Raw genomic sequence first — 21,823 nt, 5'->3', positions numbered from 1 at the left:
CCACGGGAAGAATGTGCAACCACAAGTCAGCATAGGAAGGATGTGTTTCGACCAGCGGTGATGGAGTCGTGGGCCCGCCAGATGAAAATAAGGATTTGACTTCCCTAACAGACGCTGTGCTTCCATCAATTTCAGTTAGATTAAGGCCATATGTAAAAAGCAAGATGATAAGACTTGTAGAAAACAATAGATTTATGAACTGAGAACAGGAGAGAATTTTTCAAACACAACCCAAAACCCACGTACTCTAAAAAGTATATTTATTTAGTGTAGTCAAACTTGTGAATTACACAACTCCTTTTCAAAGAAACCACAACTAAAGTTAAACAAAAGACCAAGTCTCATACTAGGGCATGATTTGCAACTCACATAACCCACAACGATCACTAGCCAGAATTCATCAACAACTCCTCTGCAGCAATACGAAAAAGGAACATCCCAACAGGCAAATGAGCAATGGATGTGAGCCAATGAACAAGAAAAGATGCTCAGTCTTACTGTAATCAACGAAAGACAAAGTAATATATCCCCCCAATTGAGTATTATATAGCAATTAAAATAAAATAAAGTGATAAAGCTCAAAAACAGTGTTAAGTGAGGAAAAAGCACTGTGAAAAATTGACACGATTTATGTCATGTTTGAAATAAATAAAAGCATGTCACATATTTAAAATAAGCACTTACATATAGAGTCATGGCAAAAGAATCATACTTGGAAATGGAAAACCAAGCCCTGGCTAGCAGTTACAGTTATGGTGGTATGTGGAGCCAGATTATACTGGCGTGTCTGAGCCAACTCTGCATAGCTCGTCCTACTTCCCTGTTTTGGAAGTTGTCTTGTTTAGCGATGTCTTGTTCGTAGCTTGAAATCTGCAGTGATGGAGCGTTTGCACGGTAGGACTCGGCAAACACTCTCGACCTCAGGTTCCGTCTTCCTTGTCCTCCCCCAGGAGAGCTGGTTGACCACCACTGTGCCATTGTCCCCAGAGTGAACAGCTATGGGGGGTGGTGCACGTGGGGCTTCCACGGGATTTGTAATATCCTTATGCTTCAAAGTCTTTCTTGGGCAAACACGGCCCAAGGGAAGGCTTCGACAGAGTGGGGTGGTTCACGGGTGTTTACTCTGGGCTTTTCTGTGTTTTGGAAATATTTCCTGAAGAACAAAATCTACTCAGATGAATCTTTCAGGTCAGCATAAAACCACTTTCTTTTTGCCCCCTTTAATTTTAGAGATTTAAATTTTGCTTAGTGAGTCACCGTAATACATGATGTTAAAAAATCTGGACCTGAACTAATAATAGAAAGTTTAAAATTATTTCAAGCCCCAGCCATAGATTGGCTGGGTCCTTCTACCTTTGAAATCAACTGATGGAGGGTGATATTTAATAAAGGGTTCATAAGAGGCAGTAACATGAAAAGTAATATCACTATTCTTATTGGCCAATTATAATAGCAATAATTTCCGAGCTCTGAATTTAGACTCCAGATTTAAGAGAAAGGAAATAAAAATGAATAGGGATAATATAGTGCCATTTAACTGTTAAAGTTTAATGAGAAGATATTCTTGAAAACAATAAAATATTAATTCTACTACTAATAATAGAGGTTTGACAAAAACCAAGGCACTGAAAACAGGCTAGACTGTGTTCTCAGCTCTGTGTGTGTGAGCAAAGGGCTTTCTGCACACACGGCAGACTGCGGGCCTGTGGGATGGGCGCCCTGTCTTTGAGGGGTGCGCCTGGTCTACCTCAGAGAGCTAGGAGGGTTAAATGAGGTCATGCATGCGCAGGGGGCTATAGAAATGTGACCTACAAAAGAAATGGGCACGAACTGGGTCATGTATCATTGCGTCACTACGCAGACATCTCACAAGTCATCATCACCGCACTCCTTCACTCTGACCGGTTATTTCATCATGTCTGACTTCCTTGGTCCAGGAGCACCACGGAGAAAAGAACAGAGGGCCCGGTCAGGAACACAAAGGTCTTCTCACTCTTGCAACTGTTGTAGACCCGGCTCCAACGCCCACGCCCCGCTGCCAAGGCCCCATCTGGCTGATAGAAGATGCAACTCCATTCTTATCTTTCTTGAAATTAGGAGACACCTGAAGATCTGAACTCCAGGGGGTAAAACACCCTTCCCAGATCCCGCCACACGGGGTCTGGAGTCAGAGAAGCCCAGACGAGGCATGTAAGGTGCTCACACACGAAGCTCTACAGCCTCGGGCACAAAGCAAGCTCTAGATAAACAACCATTGCCGCCAGCTCACAGCCAATCCACAGGGGGGCGCCCGCCACAGCCTCCCAGCACCGTGGCCTCCGCCCTTGTCCCTCGTTAAGGCGCAGCTGGGGGACTCAGGATCCCCTGCTCTAACACCGACGCATGACGTGAACACGCAGACTCCACGTCCCCTAGTCCAGTTTTTTAATGTCTTTTCTCTACTTTCCTATTATTGTAGTTATTTGACGTGGATAGTATTTTTCCACTGTGGTGCAGGTTACAAACATCTGAGGACCTTTTAAAACGCCCTGTTGCCCCGGCCCTGTGCCAGACCAACTCATCAGAATTTCTGGGCTTAGAAGCCACCATACTTTTTAAAAAAAGCTTCCCAGGTGATTCCATCCCGTGTGGCGTCCAGGTTGAGAACCACTGTTTCGGAACATGCAAACCGGTTTTCAAAGTCTACTGAATCAAATGACAGAGATGTGGCAACACCAGCATTTTTGACATCCCAGGCTTCCAGAATGGAAGGATGCAGCTGATGCAATTCAGCAAACACGCCTCCCAGAGGCCGGGCCTGTGCTAGGAGTTCAGGACTCAAAGACGGCAAAGGAGATGTGGATCCGGCCCTCTAAGAGCTCACGTGTACCAATTTCACGTATACGAAAAGGTCGGGGAGGATTTATACTTTGCACTGTGGTTGAGTCTCATAATGGCAGGACACTGAAATACTTGATAACGGGGTTTTACTGTATCAAAATCAATGTCAGCACTGGTTTTAATATTTTGGTGTTTACTGTGTGCTGGCATTGAACTAAGCACTGTAAGTGGGTCAGCTTCACAATAACCATACGAGGTAGACACATGTTATTGTTTCTATTCATTCACTCATTCCACGAAAGTTCTGATGCCCCCTATTGGCCAGGTGCGGTTTTAAGCACTTGGGCAATAAAAGACCAGATGGATCCCTGTCCCCAAGGAGTGTTCTGTGAGTGGGCGTGGGGAAGAAAGAAACAAGATCTCTATCCCAAAAGTCAACCATGTTAGAAGTTGCTAAATTCCAGGAGAAAAAGAGAGCTGAGCAGTTAACATGTGCGTGTCAGGGGGTCAGGTGGGTTTCTGGGTAAGTGCATTAAGGTAGGAAGATTGGAGCAAAGACTTAAACTGAGCAAGTTTTTCTTTTACTTCACTAAAATTCACCAAAGGATATATATATATATATCTGGTTCAGCTGGGATGAAAAGCCAGATATTCTGGGAACCACAGCCTGTGCACTTTGAAAAAAAATTAATCTTTATTGTATTTTTTTCCATTACTATTTAGTACCCCTACACCCTTCTCTCCCCAGCAGTCACCACACTGTTTGTCGTCCATGTCCATGAGTCTTTTTTCCTTTTTGCTCAATCTCTCCACCCATCTCTCTAGCCCCCTCCCCAGCTGTCATCCTGCTCTCCATTTAAGAGTGTGCCCCCATTTTCCTTGTTAGTTCAGTTTGTTCATTAGATTCCACATATGAGTGAAGTCATATGGTATTTGTCTTTCTCTGACTGGCTTATTTTACTTAACATAATGTTCTCCAGGTCCATCCATGTTGTAACAAAGGGTTAAATTTTTCTCTTTTTTATGGCTGAGTAGATTCTCATTGTATAAATGTCCCATAGTTGTTTTACCCACTCATCTATTGATGGACACTTGGGCTGCTTCCATATCCTGGCAATTGTAAATAACTGTAAATATATTCATTGCAGTGAACATAGGAGTGCTTATGTTCTTTTGAATTAGTGTTTTAGGTTCCCTTGGATATATCCCCAGAAGTGGGATAGCTGGGTCAAAAGGCAGATCCATTTTTAATTTTTTTGAGGAACCTCTATACTGCTTTCCACAGCGGCTGCACCAGTCTGCATTCCCACCAACCGTGAAAAAGGGTTCCCCTTCCTCCACATCTTTGTCGGACGTGTTTGTTGATTTGTTGGTGATCACAATTCTGGCAAGTGTGAAATGGCATCTCATTGTGGTTTTAATTTGCATCTCTCTGGTGATTAGTGGCTTTGAACATCTTTTCACATGTCTGCTGGTCATCTATATGTCCTCTCTGTCTATTCAGGTCCTTTGCCCATTTTTTAATAGGGTTGTTTGTTTTTTGGTGTTGAGTTTTGTACGTTCATAAATTTTGGATATTAAGCCCTTATCAGATGAATTGGCAAATATGTTCTCCCATTCTATGAGTTATCTTTCTATTTTGTTGACAATTTTCTTTGCTGCGCAAAAACTTTTTAGTTTGATGCAGCCCCATTTGTTTATCTTTTTTTGTTGTTTCTCTTGACTGGGGAGATATATCTGATAAAATATTGCTATAAGTAATATCCAAGATTTTGCTGCCTATGTTTTCTTTTATAATTTATATGGTTTGGGGTCTAACATTGGAGCCTCTGATGTATTTTTAATTTATTCTTGTGTATGGTGTAAGAAGGTGGTCTAGCTTCATTTTTCTGCACATATCTGTCCGATTTTCTCAACACCATTTATTGAATAAACTATCTTTAGCCCATTGTATGTGCTTGCTTCCTCTGTCAAATATTAATTGACTATAAAGATGTAGGTTTACTCCTGAGCTCTCTATTCTGTTCCATTGACCTATGTGTCTTTTTTATGCCAGTGCCATGCTGTTTGATTGCTATGGCCTTATAGTATAGTTTGATATTAGATAGTGTGATTCCTCCAACTTTGGTCTTCTTTCTCAGGATCACTGTTGCTATACCAGAGTCTATGCTCTTAACCTGCCTACTACCTGGTCTTCCTAAAAGTATCTCACTACTTTATAATAAGTGACTTACTTGCCCGTTCAGCTCCCTGGCTGTCTTGTTTACTAAGGAAATGATCTTAGCCCAGTGACTGCTACATAGTAGGTACTGAATACATGTTTGAATTAATCACTTAAAATTTTAATTGTTAACTAATNGCCAGTGCCATGCTGTTTGATTACTATGGCCTTATAGTATAGTTTGATATTAGATAGTGTGATTCCTCCAACTTTGGTCTTCTTTCTCAGGATCACTGTTGCTAGACCAGAGTCTATGCTCTTAACCTGCCTACTACCTGGTCTTCCTAAAAGTATCTCACTACTTTATAATAAGTGACTTACTTGCCCGTTCAGCTCCCTGGCTGCCTTGTTTACTAAGGAAATGATCTTAGCCCAGTGACTGCTACATAGTAGGTACTGAATACATGTTTGAATTAATCACTTAAAATTTTAATTGTTAACTAATACAAATTAACATGTATGACTTAAGTATTCATTTTGTGTTTATTGCGCCTTGCCCTCTGGCCAGGCAGAAGGACCTTTTTGGAAGTGGAGGTGAGGATGCTGCAGACAAAGCCCGTGAGGAGTTTTGGAGGCTCCACTTGTATCATGTGAGAAGAATGATACCACTGCTCCGCCAGGGAAAACGGGTCTCTGCTCGGAGCCGGGAGGATGCAGCGGGACAGGATACGGAACAGGTGGGAGACTCGCACACAAACAAGAATGCTTCCTGGGCCCTGGTAGGTGTGGCTCAGGAGATTGAGCGCTGGCCTGCGAACCAAAAGGACACTGGTTCCATTCCCAGTCCGAGTATGTGCTTGGGTTGTGGGCCAGGTCCCCAGTTGGAGGCATGTGAGAAGCAACTGATCACGGTATCTCTCACACAATGATGTGCCTCTCCCTCTCTTTCTGCTTCCCTTCCCCTCTCGCTAAAAGTAAATAAATAAATAAATAAATAAATAAATAAAGCCTCTGATGGAAGATTTCATGATGCAAGAGCCCATACAACGTTATAAAGTCAAATCAAGGATTCCAGGGAATGTTTTCTTATATTCATTTGAGAGAAATTCATAATGTCCCTGTGTAAGAGCAATCTTTTGAGTACTCACTTACCTATTGAAGTGGTAGATATCTTGTATGTTTCCAAAAAGGGCTGATCTTTCTTCTGTCCCCAGAGGAAGTTTCGTTTGGTCCCTGATGCAGTCAAGGTAATCCTGCGAAAGCAACGAGAAGGCTGTCTTAGATGCTGCTGTCCTTCTGTAAGTCATCTTTAGTTTGCAAGATGTATCATTCTATCAATGTCAATAATTATCATACGATGTGCTCATTAACTCCACTCTGAGAATGTGGAGTCTCTCTTTTATTAATGATGATAATACTTAACATATTTATAGAATGAGGATTGTGAGCAAAGAAAAAGAGTGCTGTGTACATTAATTATCTGCCCCCCCAGTAGTATTAGAACTTCTCTAGAAGGATATTATAATGACCACAGTTACCAATAATACTAGAGTTTTGACATAAAAATAGCATCTGCTGTTTCCTTGATATGATATCATGATATGGTAAAAGATACTCCAAACTTCATACAGTGAAAAACCAGAAATGCGGATCTTAAAATTTCTCACCACAAGAATAACTTGTAACTACGTGAGGTGATGGATGTTAGTGAAACTTACTGTGTTTAGTTAATACACTGTACACAGTTAACATACTGTAACACTGCTATACATTGTATGCCTTAACTAATGCAATGTTATATATCAATTCTATCTTAATAAAACTGGGAAAAGTGACAAGAGTTGATTTAAACATACCCTTTAAGATAGAAAGAACGCATTGTTACAGAACTCAAGTCTTTCCCAAATACCAGCCAAGGCTCAGACCCGCAGTGGGTTCGATGTACACGGCTTAGAAGCCACTATTTGGACTGCGGAGAGCGGGACACTCCTTCCTGCCCTATGTGCTCAAGAGTTCATAACCGAGCATCCCCATTCCCTTCGACCATGCTCAACAAAGCTAGCTCTGTGGGAGGCAAAAACACAATAAAGAAAACACAGCTGAAATAACATAAATTTTAGAAAAAGTCAATGCTGTTCCCTGCCCTGAACATGTACTGTGCCCCTCTATCGAACTCCACAGGGGCTTCGGTGGCATTTGGAGGAAGTGACCTAGGGACCAGTCAAGCAGACCATGAAAACCCCAGCACTCAGACCTCGTTCCGAAGTTCGTCCAGACACAACAGGATTTAGAGGCAACCAGCGAAAGGCGAAACTGAAATTGAAGAACCATCTGATAATTGTTTCTTCTCTTTTAATAATCCACATTCATGCTCTCATGTGCTTTATGTTCCACAGATGGAAAACAGGCAGGGTTTCACCATTAACCTCCTCAGTGGTGCATCTGACAGATGGCGTCGAACAACTTCCAAACATTCTAGTTTCTTAATATTAAGATCATTGTCACGCACAAACCAATGCTCATTTTTTTTTTTTGAAACAAGCTTTGTGGTAACATCTGTTCTTCTTAAGAAAGTGGTCATCTCAATATGAAATGAGTCACAAGATTTAAGTGCAGCTGTCATTAAAAACCCACAATAGCAAAACCCTGTCTCCTTACTTTTATGAATGGAACAATTATAAGAGGCTTATGTATCTGCATCGGATACAGAGTTAGTGCCCACATAAGAAATGCTGAAGGAGAACTGATGTAACAGCATTTTGAACATGTAAAACCTAAATTACATTTCCTCAAAAAAAAAAAAACCCAACAACATGTGTTCATTATTATTTTCATAAAATTATATATGGTCCCAGAGGATGGGCTGACATTTAACTTACACTAAATGGTTATATTTGGCAGTTGCTTAATACTTTAATCAGCATTTTAAAAGGACAAATTGTACATAACCATAAGAAGGTAGAGCAGAAGGATGCGAATGGGTATGAAATTGCGAAGTGCATCAGAAAGCTATGCATGAGCACACTTCGTGCCCGACTGCAGGATGAAGGGAGAGGGAGGTGGTGTGCACACACCACACCCACCTGGCTGGCCGCACTGGGGCTCGGCGAGACGACCAACAAACCCTTTTCTCGCTTCAAGTGCGAAGCTTGCTCATTTGCAGAAACCTGAAACTAAATTCTTCACGCGAGGGAAAGACTGAGTGAAGGGGCTTGAAGAATTTCATCTGGGGCAAGAGACAAAGAACTGTGGCCCGCTTCCAACAAATGCTGGCCCCTCGCCAAGTGAGAGTGGTTCAAAGCCCCGGTCTGTGGTGGAGAAACTAGATTGTAAAAGCTGCTTGCTCTGAAATGCTTGAGAAAATAGATCGTCAGGAGTCCACATTTTTGTGGGCCACTCTAGAAAACAGATCAAAGTCGCATGGCCACAACTTGTTCCCCCTGCTGATCATAATTAAGTCCTCTAAATACGATCCTTTAACCCTAACCCGGTTACTGAAAACTACTGTAGCATGCACTGCATTAGCAGCTGTGATCATCTGAGGCCAAAATGAGAGGTTTGAAGCTCAGTGATAATAACAGCTCATTCTGTGCTCAAATGACAGAGGAAAGATGCCAGTGAAATTTATTAGGGCCTGCTATGCTGCTTATTGATTTTATTGGCTTGATGTTAGTGCCTATTGCTACCCGACTGTGAACAATGAGAGGCCACTTTAAAACTTCTACATCGGACAATTGCCCTCCAAGATAATCAAGAATTTCCTCTACTTTGGGGAGATTCACACAGAAAAGAACTTTTCACCATTTGAATACTTTTGTTACATAGTTCTAAATTTTGCCTAGAGAGCATTTATTTTTCTATCCATTTATGCCCTTAAGATTTCCACCATTGTAATAATTTGTACCTAAGTATCTTCTTCTCATTAACTTTTTCATTCCTTGTAATGTCTATTATTGAAAATAGATGATAATCTAATTTGGTGCTCTTTGAGGTGAGGTAAGCGAACAGGATCCAGTTTGCAAACTGTTGGTCACTGACCTGCAACAAAGTGCAGAAATCAAGAGAAAGCATGTAAAAACTTCACCTGATTTTAGCCCAAAGGCTGGGAAGCGATAGCACGTAGAAACTTACAGAATTTGGGCAGAATGTGATCTTTCCAATCTAATGATAAATTTAGCCATTTAGCCTTGAACTTTGCATGTCTGATTTCTTTATTTTATTTTTCTAGTAATTCTTTTTATTATTGTACTTTTCAAAAGTGTCAGTGTGTGAGTGATTGGGAAACACACACACACACATCCCCCATAATAGAAAGGTTGAGAAGCAGAAATGCTGCAGAAACTGGGGAAGAGGCGCTGGCTGGGTAGCACAGTTGGTTAGAGCATTATCCCATGATGCCAAGGTTGTGGGTTCGATCCCCAGTTAGGGTCATACAATAATCCGTCAGTGAATGCATAAATAAGTGGAACAGCAAATAGGTATGTCTCTCTCTCTCTCTAAAAATCAATAAATAAAACAAAAATAAACTGGGGAACTCAGATTCAAATTCAAAAAGGTTCTGTTCATAAATCCTGCTCACATTTCAAAATTCTACCCACTGATTTTATGGTTTAACCTTTTTGATCTAATCTCTGTTGTTAGCACTTCCAAATTCCAAGTCTTGGGTATAACTCCCATCTAAGACTTTCCATCTCTGTTTTGGAGGATGCAGCCTTTTCTGGTTCTCCATCCCCTCCACCCGTCTCTAGAAACCAGCCATCTCTTTATCTAAAAGCCTGCCTTCCAAATGCCACAGGTTACGTGGAGACGCCACGCATACCACAATGCATTACACACGTGCATCGGTTTTCAGTTTAACAGACGCATTCATGCATACAAACCCTCCCCCCCACCCCCACCTTTTTTGAGGACACAAGAACGCATGCCAAGTTCTGTTTTACAAGCTAGGAATTAAAAAGATGAATAAAACATGACCCCTTCCTTCAAGGAGCTCCCTGTGTAGTTGAAAGACAAGTGTAAACAAATAAGTACAATACAGTGTTTAGGCCGCAGAGGTGGTGAATATTCAGTACACAGGCGAGAGGAGGCCCACGAGGCAGTGGTCCATTCCAGGCCAGGGGGAGGCTTCACAGAGGAGTGACAGGGGAGCTGGCTCTTTAAGGATGACCAGGAGTCTGAAAATAGAGAACGGAGTAGGAAGGACATGGCCACATCCAAGAAGAGAGAAAAGAGTAAACAAAGGAACAGGGTCGTGGAATGCGGGGTGCGGCCCGGTCACTACCAGGAGCCCAGATGGGCTAGCGAAGGCAGGGTGTGCGCATGCGCACACAGACATGGAGGTGGGGCTGTCACGGGAGGGAGGACAGGACAGATCAAGGAGAATCTTCCATGCCTTGCCGGTGGTACAACAAAAAAGGATGTAATGCGACCAAAGACCATCCCAGCATCAGTAAAGAAAATATAGCAGGAGCCATGAAAGTGCCAGTGGGGAGGCAGCTAGAGCAGCGCCGGGGAGCGCAGACCCGGTCCTCCACGGGTTCTGGTTCCGTGGAGGGCAGAGGTACTGATCGGGGCCGAGAAGAGTGAGAGAAAGGGGGCCAGTCAAGGGTGACTGTCACAGTGACCGAGGGACAGCGTTGGCTTTCGGGAGGGAGTCCAGGCCCTTCTCTCTTCTTTCACTTCCCACTTTAAGGATGAGGGGTACAGTTCCCCTAGCTTCCAGCAAAGACAGTAAGTGAATGAAAAGGCAGCAATACCCGTGGCTGCAGCGTGGAGAGAGCCAGGGAGTTCCCTCTGGGGAGAAGGACCCGCCAGCTCCCATCCTTCCTCTGGTTTCCTTTTCCAGGTGGCTGGAGAGGCCAAGCATGAATCCAGCGCTGCTTCTGCAGGCTGGGATTGCAGAGACCTCCGCAGTGCAGTTCTGGGCCTTTGGGGCTGACTGGTCTTCCTCACACCCAGATAAAACACTTAAAGACACCCCTGGGGATTCCAGGTGAACAGGAGACAGGCAGGTCTTTAGCCTAGCTCATCCAGATAGTAGATGGCTCTCGCTCTCTTATCTTGTTCTTGTTAAGGTCAAAGCTCCCAGGAGAAGTGTGGGTTTCAGTTCCCAGCCATTGTCCTTTGCACACGGAGCCCTCGGGGACCATCAGGGCAGATACCACTGGTTCCGAGTCACAGGCCCTGCCCACATCCTCACTCTGGCACTTTCTCTTCCCATGCCTGGGGGAGCTGGAGCGAAGCAGGTGGTGGCCTGGGGGAAAGGCGGTACCTGGGTTTCGGCCACGTGATGCCTGTGGTCACTATAGGACATCCCTCTAAGAAAGGTTGGGCACAGAAGCTGCAAAGCCACACCGTGCAGTGTGCTCACAGAGCTCTGCAGGGGGCAGGAGGTGCCAACTGTGCAGCCGCAGGGTCTGTCTTACACAGCATTGACAGAGGACGGGGCCAACTGCTCTCCCAGGCTTCTGGGCCCAGGGGTGTGTCAAGGGTTGGCCTCAAGGGAGCAGCTTTAGGATATCTCAGTGCTGGTAAATTACTGACAGACTGATGTGCCCCTCTGCCCATCTGTCCATCCATGAGTCTGTTCGTCTGTGCATCCGTGCACCCACCCATCCCCCCATCCCCCCATGCCGCATCTATGAATGAACAGGCTGGTTGGTGCAGGAAAGGAGAAGGTGGCGGGAGGAAGCCTGGCGTGACAAGAGGGGAGTAACTAGCAATGACGAGCACCGAAGAAGAAGGAAGGTGACACTCAGGGCGGAGGTGAAGGGACGAGAGCAGAGGTGAGGAAACAGAAAGAGGAGCCCGTCTCCAGGGAAGGCTGGGCAGGGAGCTTCGTCTGAGTGGGGCAGGGAAGTCGACACTGGTCGGCTTCCCTTTACGCCGTAGAGCACAGAATTCTAACAAGCCAGAGTATTCGAAGTGAAAAGTTCCCTCTCCATCCACGCGGACCTTCTTTTTCTACCCCCCCCCCCCCCCCCCCGNAGAAGGAAGGTGACACTCAGGGCGGAGGTGAAGGGACGAGAGCAGAGGTGAGGAAACAGAAAGAGGAGCCTGTCTCCAGGGAAGGCTGGGCAGGGAGCTTCGTCTGTTTGAGTGGGGCAGGGAAGTCGACACTGGTCGGCTTCCCTTTACGCCGTAGAGCACAGAATTCTAACAAGCCAGAGTATTCGAAGTGAAAAGTTCCCTCTCCATCCATGCGGACCTTCTTTTTCTCCCCCCCCCCCTCCGTGTCATCCTCCAGCAGCAACTCTGCTTTAATGATGTATCATATGCAGGACTCTGGGGTGTATTCCAGGGCAGAATTATATCTTTCCAAAATGAGATTCTATGCTTCACTCACAACTTTGTGTTTCCCATTCAATATGTATAAATCCACACAATTCTTAAAGGTAAATATAGTTCCTTCTCATTCTTTATGGTGGCTGCATTGCATATAATGCACTTAAATAAAGATCTTGGGGGGGGGGGCAGTGGGCAGCGCACATCCTATGTGCTAGTAACTGTGTGAAAGGGGGCATTCAGAAGTGAGGACCGTGTGATCCCTGTTCCCTGAGGTGCTCGCAGAGAGAGTACGGGAGGAAGACATGAAAAGAAGTAATCGTCACAGTGTAACAGTTTAACTGTTAGAATTATTTACAAAGTGCTGTGAGGGTATAGAATACATTTTCAAATGAAAGAAACCTTTATCTCCCTCCCAAGTAAGCCACTAAACAGGGTTTATAGTAAAATTTCCTGCTGTAGCCTGCAGATAAGGTATCAGAGGTCTAATCTTCAAGTTAATCTCCCTTTTTTCTTTATCCCTATCCAGGAGGGGGAGGCAGGTACAGCCAAAGAAATGGGCAAAAGCAGGGGTCTCTGGACACGCCCTCAGGCTGGAAACAAAAGCTCTGATTGTGGGAACAGTGTTTTCCTTGAGTTAATGGGATGTAGCCCCCACACCGCAGAGAACTGCACTGAAAATACAATCTATCACCAACATGACAGAATCTGTCTGCCAGCGGGTTGGGGGTGGGTAGAAAGGTGGGGCTGAAAGAGACCGCCGGAGGAAGGGGAGGATAACTGGGGTGGGGAGGAGCGGGGGAGGGACAGGTAGGAAAAGAGGGGGGAAAGAAAAGGGGGAAAAGAGAGTGAAAGAGGAGAAAAAAGAGGAGAGGAAGAGGGTATAGATGGAGTGAGAGAGAACGACACACGCACACGCTTGCGAGAGAGAACGAAGAGGCAGAAGGAGGCAGGGAGAGATGGAGAGAGAGAGGCCTGAAAGTCAAAAGCAGCTTGCATTGCTGATGTATCAGCTCCCCTCCGATTCCCTAAGTGCTGGCGTGGAGGCTGGCCTGGCCGGTGGTGTGTGTAGTTGGTGTTGACGGCCCTCAGATACTGGAGCAAGAGAAGCTCCTGGAGGTTTTAGCCTCATTTACCTTCTCTAATCCTTCCAATACAAAAGACATCGGTAAAAAATGTCAGGAATGGCCATTCTTGTTAAGCTGTGACAAATGATACTTGGGCCTGTTTAGTCACCTCCATTGTTTCTCATCTTTCCCCTGGAAGAAGGGGGCTGGGGGCTCCTCTCAGAGAGAACACTGGAGACCTAGACCTAAAGTGGACCCGGGAAGGGGTGGGGGCTGTGCGTGGAACTGGGCAGTTCTTCCAGAAAAAAGAAACTTTGTTGGGGGTGGGGTGGGGACTAGAATTCTGTTAAAACAGCAATATTGAGTACGAAGAATAATAGTAATCTCTGCTTGAAGACCGTAACACAGCACAAAAACAATTTTCTATTGATTTGTTATACATTCATCTTAAAAATCATGCTTAGAGCTTTCAAATCACATTGACCATGTTCCCAGATGCAAAAGCTCTTCTTAAAATACGAGAGGTGGGTGGAGCCCATGAGGAGGCCCTGTGGCACACGGAAATATCTTCCCATAATTAAGGAGAGCTCCCATCCCCCTTTCCTGCATCTTTGGTCCTGTCCCCATTTCTAGACCAGACCCCTCCCCCCCAAAAAAAAGCATTTTGGGGGATAATCTCTGTGCTTACGGAATACACAGAAATGTAAAATATTTTTAAATCTTTAAATGGGCAGCCAGAGAGTTTCCCGGAGCCCTGGGGAGGAGGGCCTAGCCGCCGGCTCCCTGGCAGTCCTGGGCAGACATGGAGGCGAAGGGAGCCCACCAACAGCCTCCTTGGACATGAGCCTTCCAGACGCCCCACTTTTCGCCAGCTTTCTCCTTACGTCTTCCCCCTCATTGGGTCAACTCTATTTAGCAGGATCTTTTATTTTCTTTGACTCGACTTTACTGCCTCGGACTCTCAGGTCCCAGGGCAGGGAAGGAAGCAGATGCAATTAGACGCAGCTCTAATCCTGCAGGAGGAAAGCAGGGAAGCTGAGGTGCTGCAGGGATGCGACGTCCTGGCAAAGCTTTAAGTACCTGAGAATAAGAAACTGATTCATCTCAGTTATAATCATGCCACACTGTGGGTGTAATTCGAAACATGGTAATTAAGGAAAATTAAATAAAGCCCAAAGGGTTTTGTATATGGGAAAGAAAATAAAAGGTCAGTAAAGGAAATGTATATTATTAGATCATCTGAAGTTTAACTCCTCTTCACTGCTATTTACTATTGCCATCACCTCTGTTGTTGTTATTATTACTATTATGATTATTATTACTATTACTATTATTATTATTTTGTGTTTATGGCTAGGTACTGAGCTTTCTGCTTTATATGCATTGTCTCATTTAATCTTCACAGTGACCCAGGAGGTGGGTCCCATTGTTAGTCTCTTTTTATTTGAAAGCTTAGAAAGGTTCCATCGCCCCCCAAGGGCATACGGACAGTGAGTGACTCAGTTGTTGCCCTCGAACCAGGACGGGCTGACTACGGCCTGGGCTGCTGCTTCAGAGGTTTCGGTCCTTAGTACAGTGTCTCTAACCGGTACAGGAGGTTTGCTGCCTGCCTCTTCTGTGGGACTAAATGTGACTTGTATTAGATGTAGGGCTGGAGCCCTCCGAAGATGACAGCGCTGGCTGACTAGGCACCTCCCGCGTGTCAGGACCTTCACAGACTGGAGTGCATTGGTGTTTGTCCATTCACGCGCTGACCCTGCTCCTTCCTGTTTGCATCAACCACTCCCCCAGCTGTGCTTTCCCACGAGCCGACACACCAGCGTTCAGCCACCTGCCGTTGTACTTTCCACACTGGCTCATGCCTTCTGTCCTGTTCCCAGGTGCTCCTCCTCCCCTCTCACGAGTGCGTGGTTCCTGCAGACATCCCACCTCCCCTGCCACGCAGCCAGGCGGGTCAGCCATCGTTCTTGATTCGCACGGCTCTCTCCATGCAGCTGCCCCACAAGCACATGCCCCCTTGACAGGGCCAGGCACTCGGACTCATTGCAAGTGGGTTCCTCCAGCTCTCCCGGCCCCGTGATACTCTTAAGGACATAAAAACGTTTATGTGGTGAAGAGCTGGGAAAGCAGAATGTTTGAAGGGGTGGGGAATGCTATGCAGTGCAGATTAGACATGCAGAGAGATCGAAGCTCTGAATGCACGGGTTTCCTTGGAGGGAAAGGCTGAGGTGCTGAGACGGAGGGTGCGAAGGCCCTGCTGAGGAAAGCTTCCTCCCCGGTGGACAGGCAGCGGGGTTTCGCTCACTGCCTCCCCCGGGAGCGACACAGGAGCAGGCTTGTTCGAGTAATTTTGGGTGTGCTCCTCTGAAGACAGTCTGGGCTTGTGCAGCGGGGCTCTGACTGCTCCACAGGGCTCTGCCTGTCACTTCGGTACACCGAGGGCCCAAAAGCCGTCGCTCGGCATTGAAATGTGGCCTTTGATTTCTGCGGCAGAAATACTTCCTATCACAGACCAAGCAACGCATTCACCACCCGCACTTCACCTGAGGACTCTTCGTTCTTGGCACCAGCAATTTTGAAATAAGGACACCACATATGGCCCACTGAAACAGATGCAGCCGCAGGTGACCATGTACACATTACCAGTCACTGTGTCTTAACCCAATCATGCATGGGAGAGAAACAAACTATATGGCCTGTCTAGTGCACTGGACCATTTTCTAGTCTCTTCTCTTAAGACAGAAACTGTAATACAGGTAATTCTCATAGTAATTGGTCTATATATGAGGAGGGACCCCAAAAACCAGAATTATCTTCTGGATGGCAGACCCCTTGTAGTCCAGGCTTCCCTTGCTAGGTCAGTGTTCTAGGGACCCATTTGTACCAGTGTACTAGCTGGCGTTGTGGTGAGAGGCTGCATTCCATTTCAGGGAATGGTTTTGAAGACTCTTTCAACACATTTGCCCATTTCATGATGAGTGATTTACACATGCACCTGCCCATACAGCACTGAGTGTTCAGCAGTTTTTGATGAAAAATAGAATGACCCCCATGCTCCACCCTCCCTATTCATCCGATCTCGCCAAGCATGACGGTCTTTTTTGGTTTCTCCAAATGAAAAAAAGTCCTCAAAGGGAAACGTTTTGCCAGCATGGAAAAGGTGGGGAAGAAAACGGCAGAAGCACATCAAAACTGACGAGTTCAGAAACTGTTTTTAGCAGTGAAAAAGTCTCAATAGGTGCATTGCATTTAATAGTGACTACTTTGAAGGTGACTGACTGAAGTTAAACATGTAAGAATATATAATTTTTTATAAGTAAATTGGGTTTTTTTGGTTCCTCCCTCGTAGAGCAGGTACTCAAGTACTGCTCATTTGACCAATGTGAAAAAAGACTTTAGAGACAAAAGCCTAGTGCTATCCGTGCTAATTTACTGGGAACTTGAAACTTAAAACAAAAGGAAGCTTCAATCAGGCCAAAAGGCAGGGGCTATCAGGATGACATTGACCGACCAGGGAGAGGAAGAAGCTGGAAGACATTAGCTGACTTCCCATCTAGTGAGTCATACAGATTGATAATCGCCCTCAAGGTCAAGCTATTCTAATTGAAAATGGCAATGCACTGAGGCTGTATATATTAAAACAAAGAATCCACACAAGGACATCTCCTCATGGGCAGTTTTTCAATGCGGATGAATGTGATTATACTCTGGCGGCATTAGGTAATCCGAGCTAAATATGGAAATGCATAGGCTGAGCTGTTCCGTTCATTGTACTGGAAACACTGAGGAGCCCTGAGGGCATATTTCACTGCCTCTCTGGCTATACAGTTGTTGATCTCATCACAATAAGATCTGAACCAGAAGTTATTTATTGACACAGACTCAGCGAGGGTGTGGTGATCTGGGGAGGGGGAGGCGCAGCAGGGAGAGGCACTGTCCAGTGTGTCGAAGGAGGTGGGCCAGCATGATGGGACGCTCCCCCCAAACTTGACCTTCTCAGAGTACTGGAGGCCTGGTCCCAACTTGTGCCCATAGGGTGAAATGTGTGATTTGAGGAAAACGACTTTTTCTTCTCTCTGAAATCTAAAGCAATGTTACGGTCATCTTGTTATGAGAGAGAGAGATCAAAGGATGAGGTTTCCATAAGTGATTTTTCAAGAGATTGTATAGGATGAATTTCAACAGCAGCAATTTCACACTCTGAACAGAAGTACACTCTGTGCTTGCCCTTGAAATAGATGCAGTGTCCACCTGCCGTAGACTCTCCTAGGACAGCAGATTTCCCTGAGGACAGATCAAGTCACTGGGGACAGGACAACAGATTCCTCATAGAGGCCTCCATTCCCACATGCTGCTCCCGACTCGGGGTGGTCGAATGGACTGGCTGCAAAGGCCAGCACCTGAGTCTAAGAGCAGACCTTGGGAAGGGTTTTGAACTTGTGAGACTCCCCTGTGTCTGCTGTTCTAGAGGGAAGGTACAGCTACCCATGTCTTATTGTCACTCACGGGGTTACAGGATGCCCAGCTCGTCCTGGCTGGTAGTGCTGCGAGGGGAACAGCCAGATGGGCGCCTCTTTTAGTTCTAAAGCAAATGAACTCCATCTGCACACGGACAAGTCATAATAAAGAGTTCTCCGCCACCTTTCTCTGCTGCAGGAGGGGAAACCTACTTGAGCAGCTTGTTATTAACCATCGTCGTGGGGACAGAGTCTGGAGACTGTTAGGGAGACGTGCATACAAAACCCCCACAACACTCAAGAGTTTCCCGGACCCTGGTCTTCTTGCCCGCTGTGCCCAGTGGACAGAAAATCCTACCTGTCCTGCTCAGCTCTGTTTTGAAACTGACCACTCCTCTCTCATAGCTGCCTGGGTCTTGTTGCTCAACTCCCACTGGGACCTCTGCAAGGACGTCCTTACCAATCCCCCTATGCTGGGTCCTACCCGCTCCAACTTTCCAGGAAGAATCCAGTGTGGTCTTTCCATAATTCAGATTTGATGTGCCTCCTGCACAAAATGCCGCCATGACCGGGCACAGTTGTCAGCTCGGAGGGAGGCCCTTTGGGGCCTGCGCCTCTGCCTACCTTTCTGGGCTCCTCTTTTTAAACTACTTTTTTTTTTTTTTTTTTAAGATTTTACCTATTTATCTTTAGAGAGGAAGGGAAGGAGAGAAGGAGAGAAATATCAATGTATGGCTGCCTCTCGTGAGTCCCCTGCTGGGAACTGGCCCACAGCCCAGGCATGTGCCCTGACTGGGAATTGAACTGCGATCGTGTGGATCGCAGGCCTGAGCTCAATCCACTACCAGCCAGGGCTCTTAAACTACTTTCTTGCTCCCTCCATTCTCTCCCCTCTCCTGCCCCAACACACAGGCACTCATCCTTGTCCTTTCAGGCCTGTTTCCTGACCCCTATTCTCTCCTGTGTCTTTGTCTCCATCTGTTCTCATGGCCAAGATCATCCCTCCTACTGGCATAACCTGCTAACTCCTCCTTCAAGATTCTTCCCCCAAATCTGTCTTCCATCCTTCTTACCTGCCTGGGTCAGGTGCTCCTGGGTGCACTTCCATTTATAACTGCATGATAAAGGAAATTAGGGCAATCACCTCGCATTGCTATAGAAATCTCTCTGTGGTTCCTTCTCTCCCACAAAACTGAGGGCAGCCACGGGCAGGGCAATCGGCACTGTGTGTTTGCAGAATGAGCAATTGTGGAAGATCCCTAGGGGCAGACTGGATCACTGCAAACCAGGGAGGCAGAGCCTGGGAAGGCAAGGGTTAATGCTCAGTTTCGGCTGATCTTTCAAGCTCTCCAAGTGGCCAAAGTTGTATTGAACTGTAATCCAACCCAGCATTCCTCTTTGGCTCCCTCCCCACCCCTTTGTCTCAGGGACCGCAGGACCTCTCAAAGCCCACAAAGGTTCCTAAACTAGGCCTTCCCTTTTTAAGTCCCTTCCCACCCACCCAACTCCCCCTTTGCACAAGAAAAGAAAAATGCTTCCCTAATCAAAAGTAGATTAACTCTCACCCCTCGCTCTGCCAGCATTTGCATGGGGAACGCCATTTAGGAGGCTATAAACAGACCCCCGGGGTTGAGTGATTTATCTGCTGCTTCACAGAAAACGGGACAAAGGCCACAGTCTTTTCCACAATTCTGTATTTGCTGTGGGCTGCTGCTAGCGGCCAGCGCCCTGCCCTCCGCCTCATCTCCCACTTAAAGTCTTCTGAAAGGTTAACAGCAGAACTTGAAGCCCCATTAGAAAGCTCAAGGGACCCTTGTAACATTTGTGTTGCTCTATAGAGAGAAAAAAAAAGGTTTGTTTCAAAAGAAAATATTTTAAAGTGTGGTTTAAAGGAATGGTTCACACTGCCTCCCTCGCGCACACACACACACACACACACACACACACACAGTCCTTTAGGCAGCAGGCAGAGAAAACAGGAGTGATTTTGCCGTTTGAAATCACAGACTTAGCTGCAGCCTGTCTCCATGTGGCCTGCTTTGGGAAGAATGGGTGCTAATGATTCAGGCCCAAGAAATGATGAATTATTCTATATCACTTTAACAAAACAAAGAATCCCCACATTTAGAATAAACATTCCACTTTGCTTTGGGTTGGAGGGGTGCTTGCAGTTTTTCATCACGCCTTTATTATTTTCATAATTCTTTCCCCTATAGAGCAAGAATGGCTCTCACTTTTCATAAAGCGTCTTCTCATTTTTGTTAAGGGGCCAGCTATGATACAAGGATTTTCTCCAAGTATTACATGTGAATAATAATTAATGAAATTCTGGCATGCTCTACAACATGGGTGAACCTGGGAAACATTCTGCTGAGAGAAATAAGCCAGAGAAGGACAAATGCTGATGGTCCCAGCAACTGCAGAGGCGGACGGCAGCCTGGGCGGGCCTGGGGTTGGGGGAAGGGAGTGTGGGGAGGCACAGTGCAGTGGGCACGAAGTTTCTGCGTGCAAAGGAAGTTCTAGAAACGGACAGTGGTGATAGTTGTACCACAGGGGGTGAATGTGCTCGATGCCCATGAATTGTACACTTAAAAATGGTTAAAATGGTGAATTTTATGTTATGTATATTTTACATCAGTGAAAACCGTTTAAAAAGTCCATTATTATAATAATCACCTTGTTTATGAAGGCCAGGCATCAGACAATATATTTTAGGTACTCTACCAAGCACCATAAAATCTTCGTGCTATTCAGGCTCATCAGTAAGGACCTCGGTTACGCTCTCAGCCCCAATTATGGGTACAACTCTCCAGCGAGACAGAGGACCGTCCACACCCATTCTCGGTGGCCTCACACCAATTAATCTACCAAGGGGCTCTTTCCTCTGCTCCTTAGTGCTTGTCACATCCACACCCTCCCAACCCCTCCCTTTGCTGTAGGCTAGGAAACCAAGTCATTAAGCTTATTTTAAACATGTAGGGTAAATAGGCTGTAAGTGGGAGCTTGGGGCCTCTCCTCGGGTGAAGACAAGGATTGACTGTTTCGCCTTTGCAGTATCCATTTTGGCTGCTCAAAGGACTTACTTATTTCCCAGTCCCATTCTTCAGAGCTGGGGCTGGTGGGGATGCAATCTCGCATCATCCTTAGAGCTCATCATTTTGAATGAGACTCATTCACAGAGACGAAGCTGCGGCCAGCCCGGTCGTCTGTCCAGGGGCACGCAGCTGACTGTCAGCATGGCACCCAAGCCGGACCAGGGCCCTGTTCCGCAAATCAGTCTCACCTGGATGTGGCTCACATCAAAACTCTGACAGTAATGTCACCCCGCCATTGCAGCCTGTGGATATTGGATGGTCCCCAACTACAGGCGGGTGTGGCATGTAAACTAAACCCCACAAGGTGTATCCTTTTTAAATTGCAAAGTTAAAATAATTTTCAGAAATAATACTTTAATATAACTAGAAAGCACAACATTATGAGTCTTTAAAACCTATCAGAAATTATTGGCCTTGTCCAAATAATACCAATAATAATAATAAAAATAATAGCTCTCATTTGAGTGCTTACTGCACACCTAACACTCAGCTAAGCACCTTGCATGGCTAATCTCATTCAATTTTCATAACAATCCTACTATTCCCTTTTGCAGGTGAAAAAAAAGATCATAGAGAAGTTCAGTAACTTGTCCAGGACCATACGGAGAAAAGGCAGAGTCAGGATTTGGATTCCGTTCTTGCATATTTTAGCATTTCATCATTTTGTTATATTCCGTGGGGGATGGGGAAGTAATCTGTGCTGCTGTTAAACGTCTGTTGTTTCCTTTATAACAAAAGAGGAAAAATTCCCTTCAGGACTGCAGACCTCAACATTGGTTGATTGCCCAGTGGCCCGTGGAGAGCTTTCGGAAAAATGGATGCCACCCCCCAAAACTCACATTTCATTTAGCTCAGGGTCCAGCTCAGGCAGCAGGCGTTATAAAGCTCTCTGGTGCAGCCTCTGCTTTAGAAAGAGTCCTATACTTTTAGCTGCTCCTC

General features: G+C 45.7%; 1 protein-coding gene across 8 annotated transcripts in view; it reads right to left on the bottom strand.

Moving 5' to 3' along the window:
- PLEKHG1 (pleckstrin homology and RhoGEF domain containing G1) overlaps positions 1 to 21,823 on the bottom strand; it is a 204,039-nt gene that overhangs the window by 50,096 nt on the left and 132,120 nt on the right. For all 8 annotated transcript variants that reach the window (XM_037049168.1, XM_037049309.1, XM_037049084.1 and 5 more), the window contains one exon: positions 6,134 to 6,234. In XM_037049168.1, the coding sequence (XP_036905063.1) occupies positions 6,134 to 6,234 (101 nt within the window). The remainder of the gene's footprint in view (positions 1 to 6,133; positions 6,235 to 21,823) is intronic.

This window comes from Sturnira hondurensis, unplaced genomic scaffold, assembly GCF_014824575.4.
Source record: "Sturnira hondurensis isolate 20B ecotype Veracruz unplaced genomic scaffold, ASM1482457v3 Scaffold0000167, whole genome shotgun sequence".
In the NCBI taxonomy this organism is placed as follows: domain Eukaryota; kingdom Metazoa; phylum Chordata; class Mammalia; order Chiroptera; family Phyllostomidae; genus Sturnira; species Sturnira hondurensis.
The sequence above is the reverse complement of the archived record's forward strand: the minus strand, read 5'-3'. Positions and strand labels throughout refer to the sequence as shown.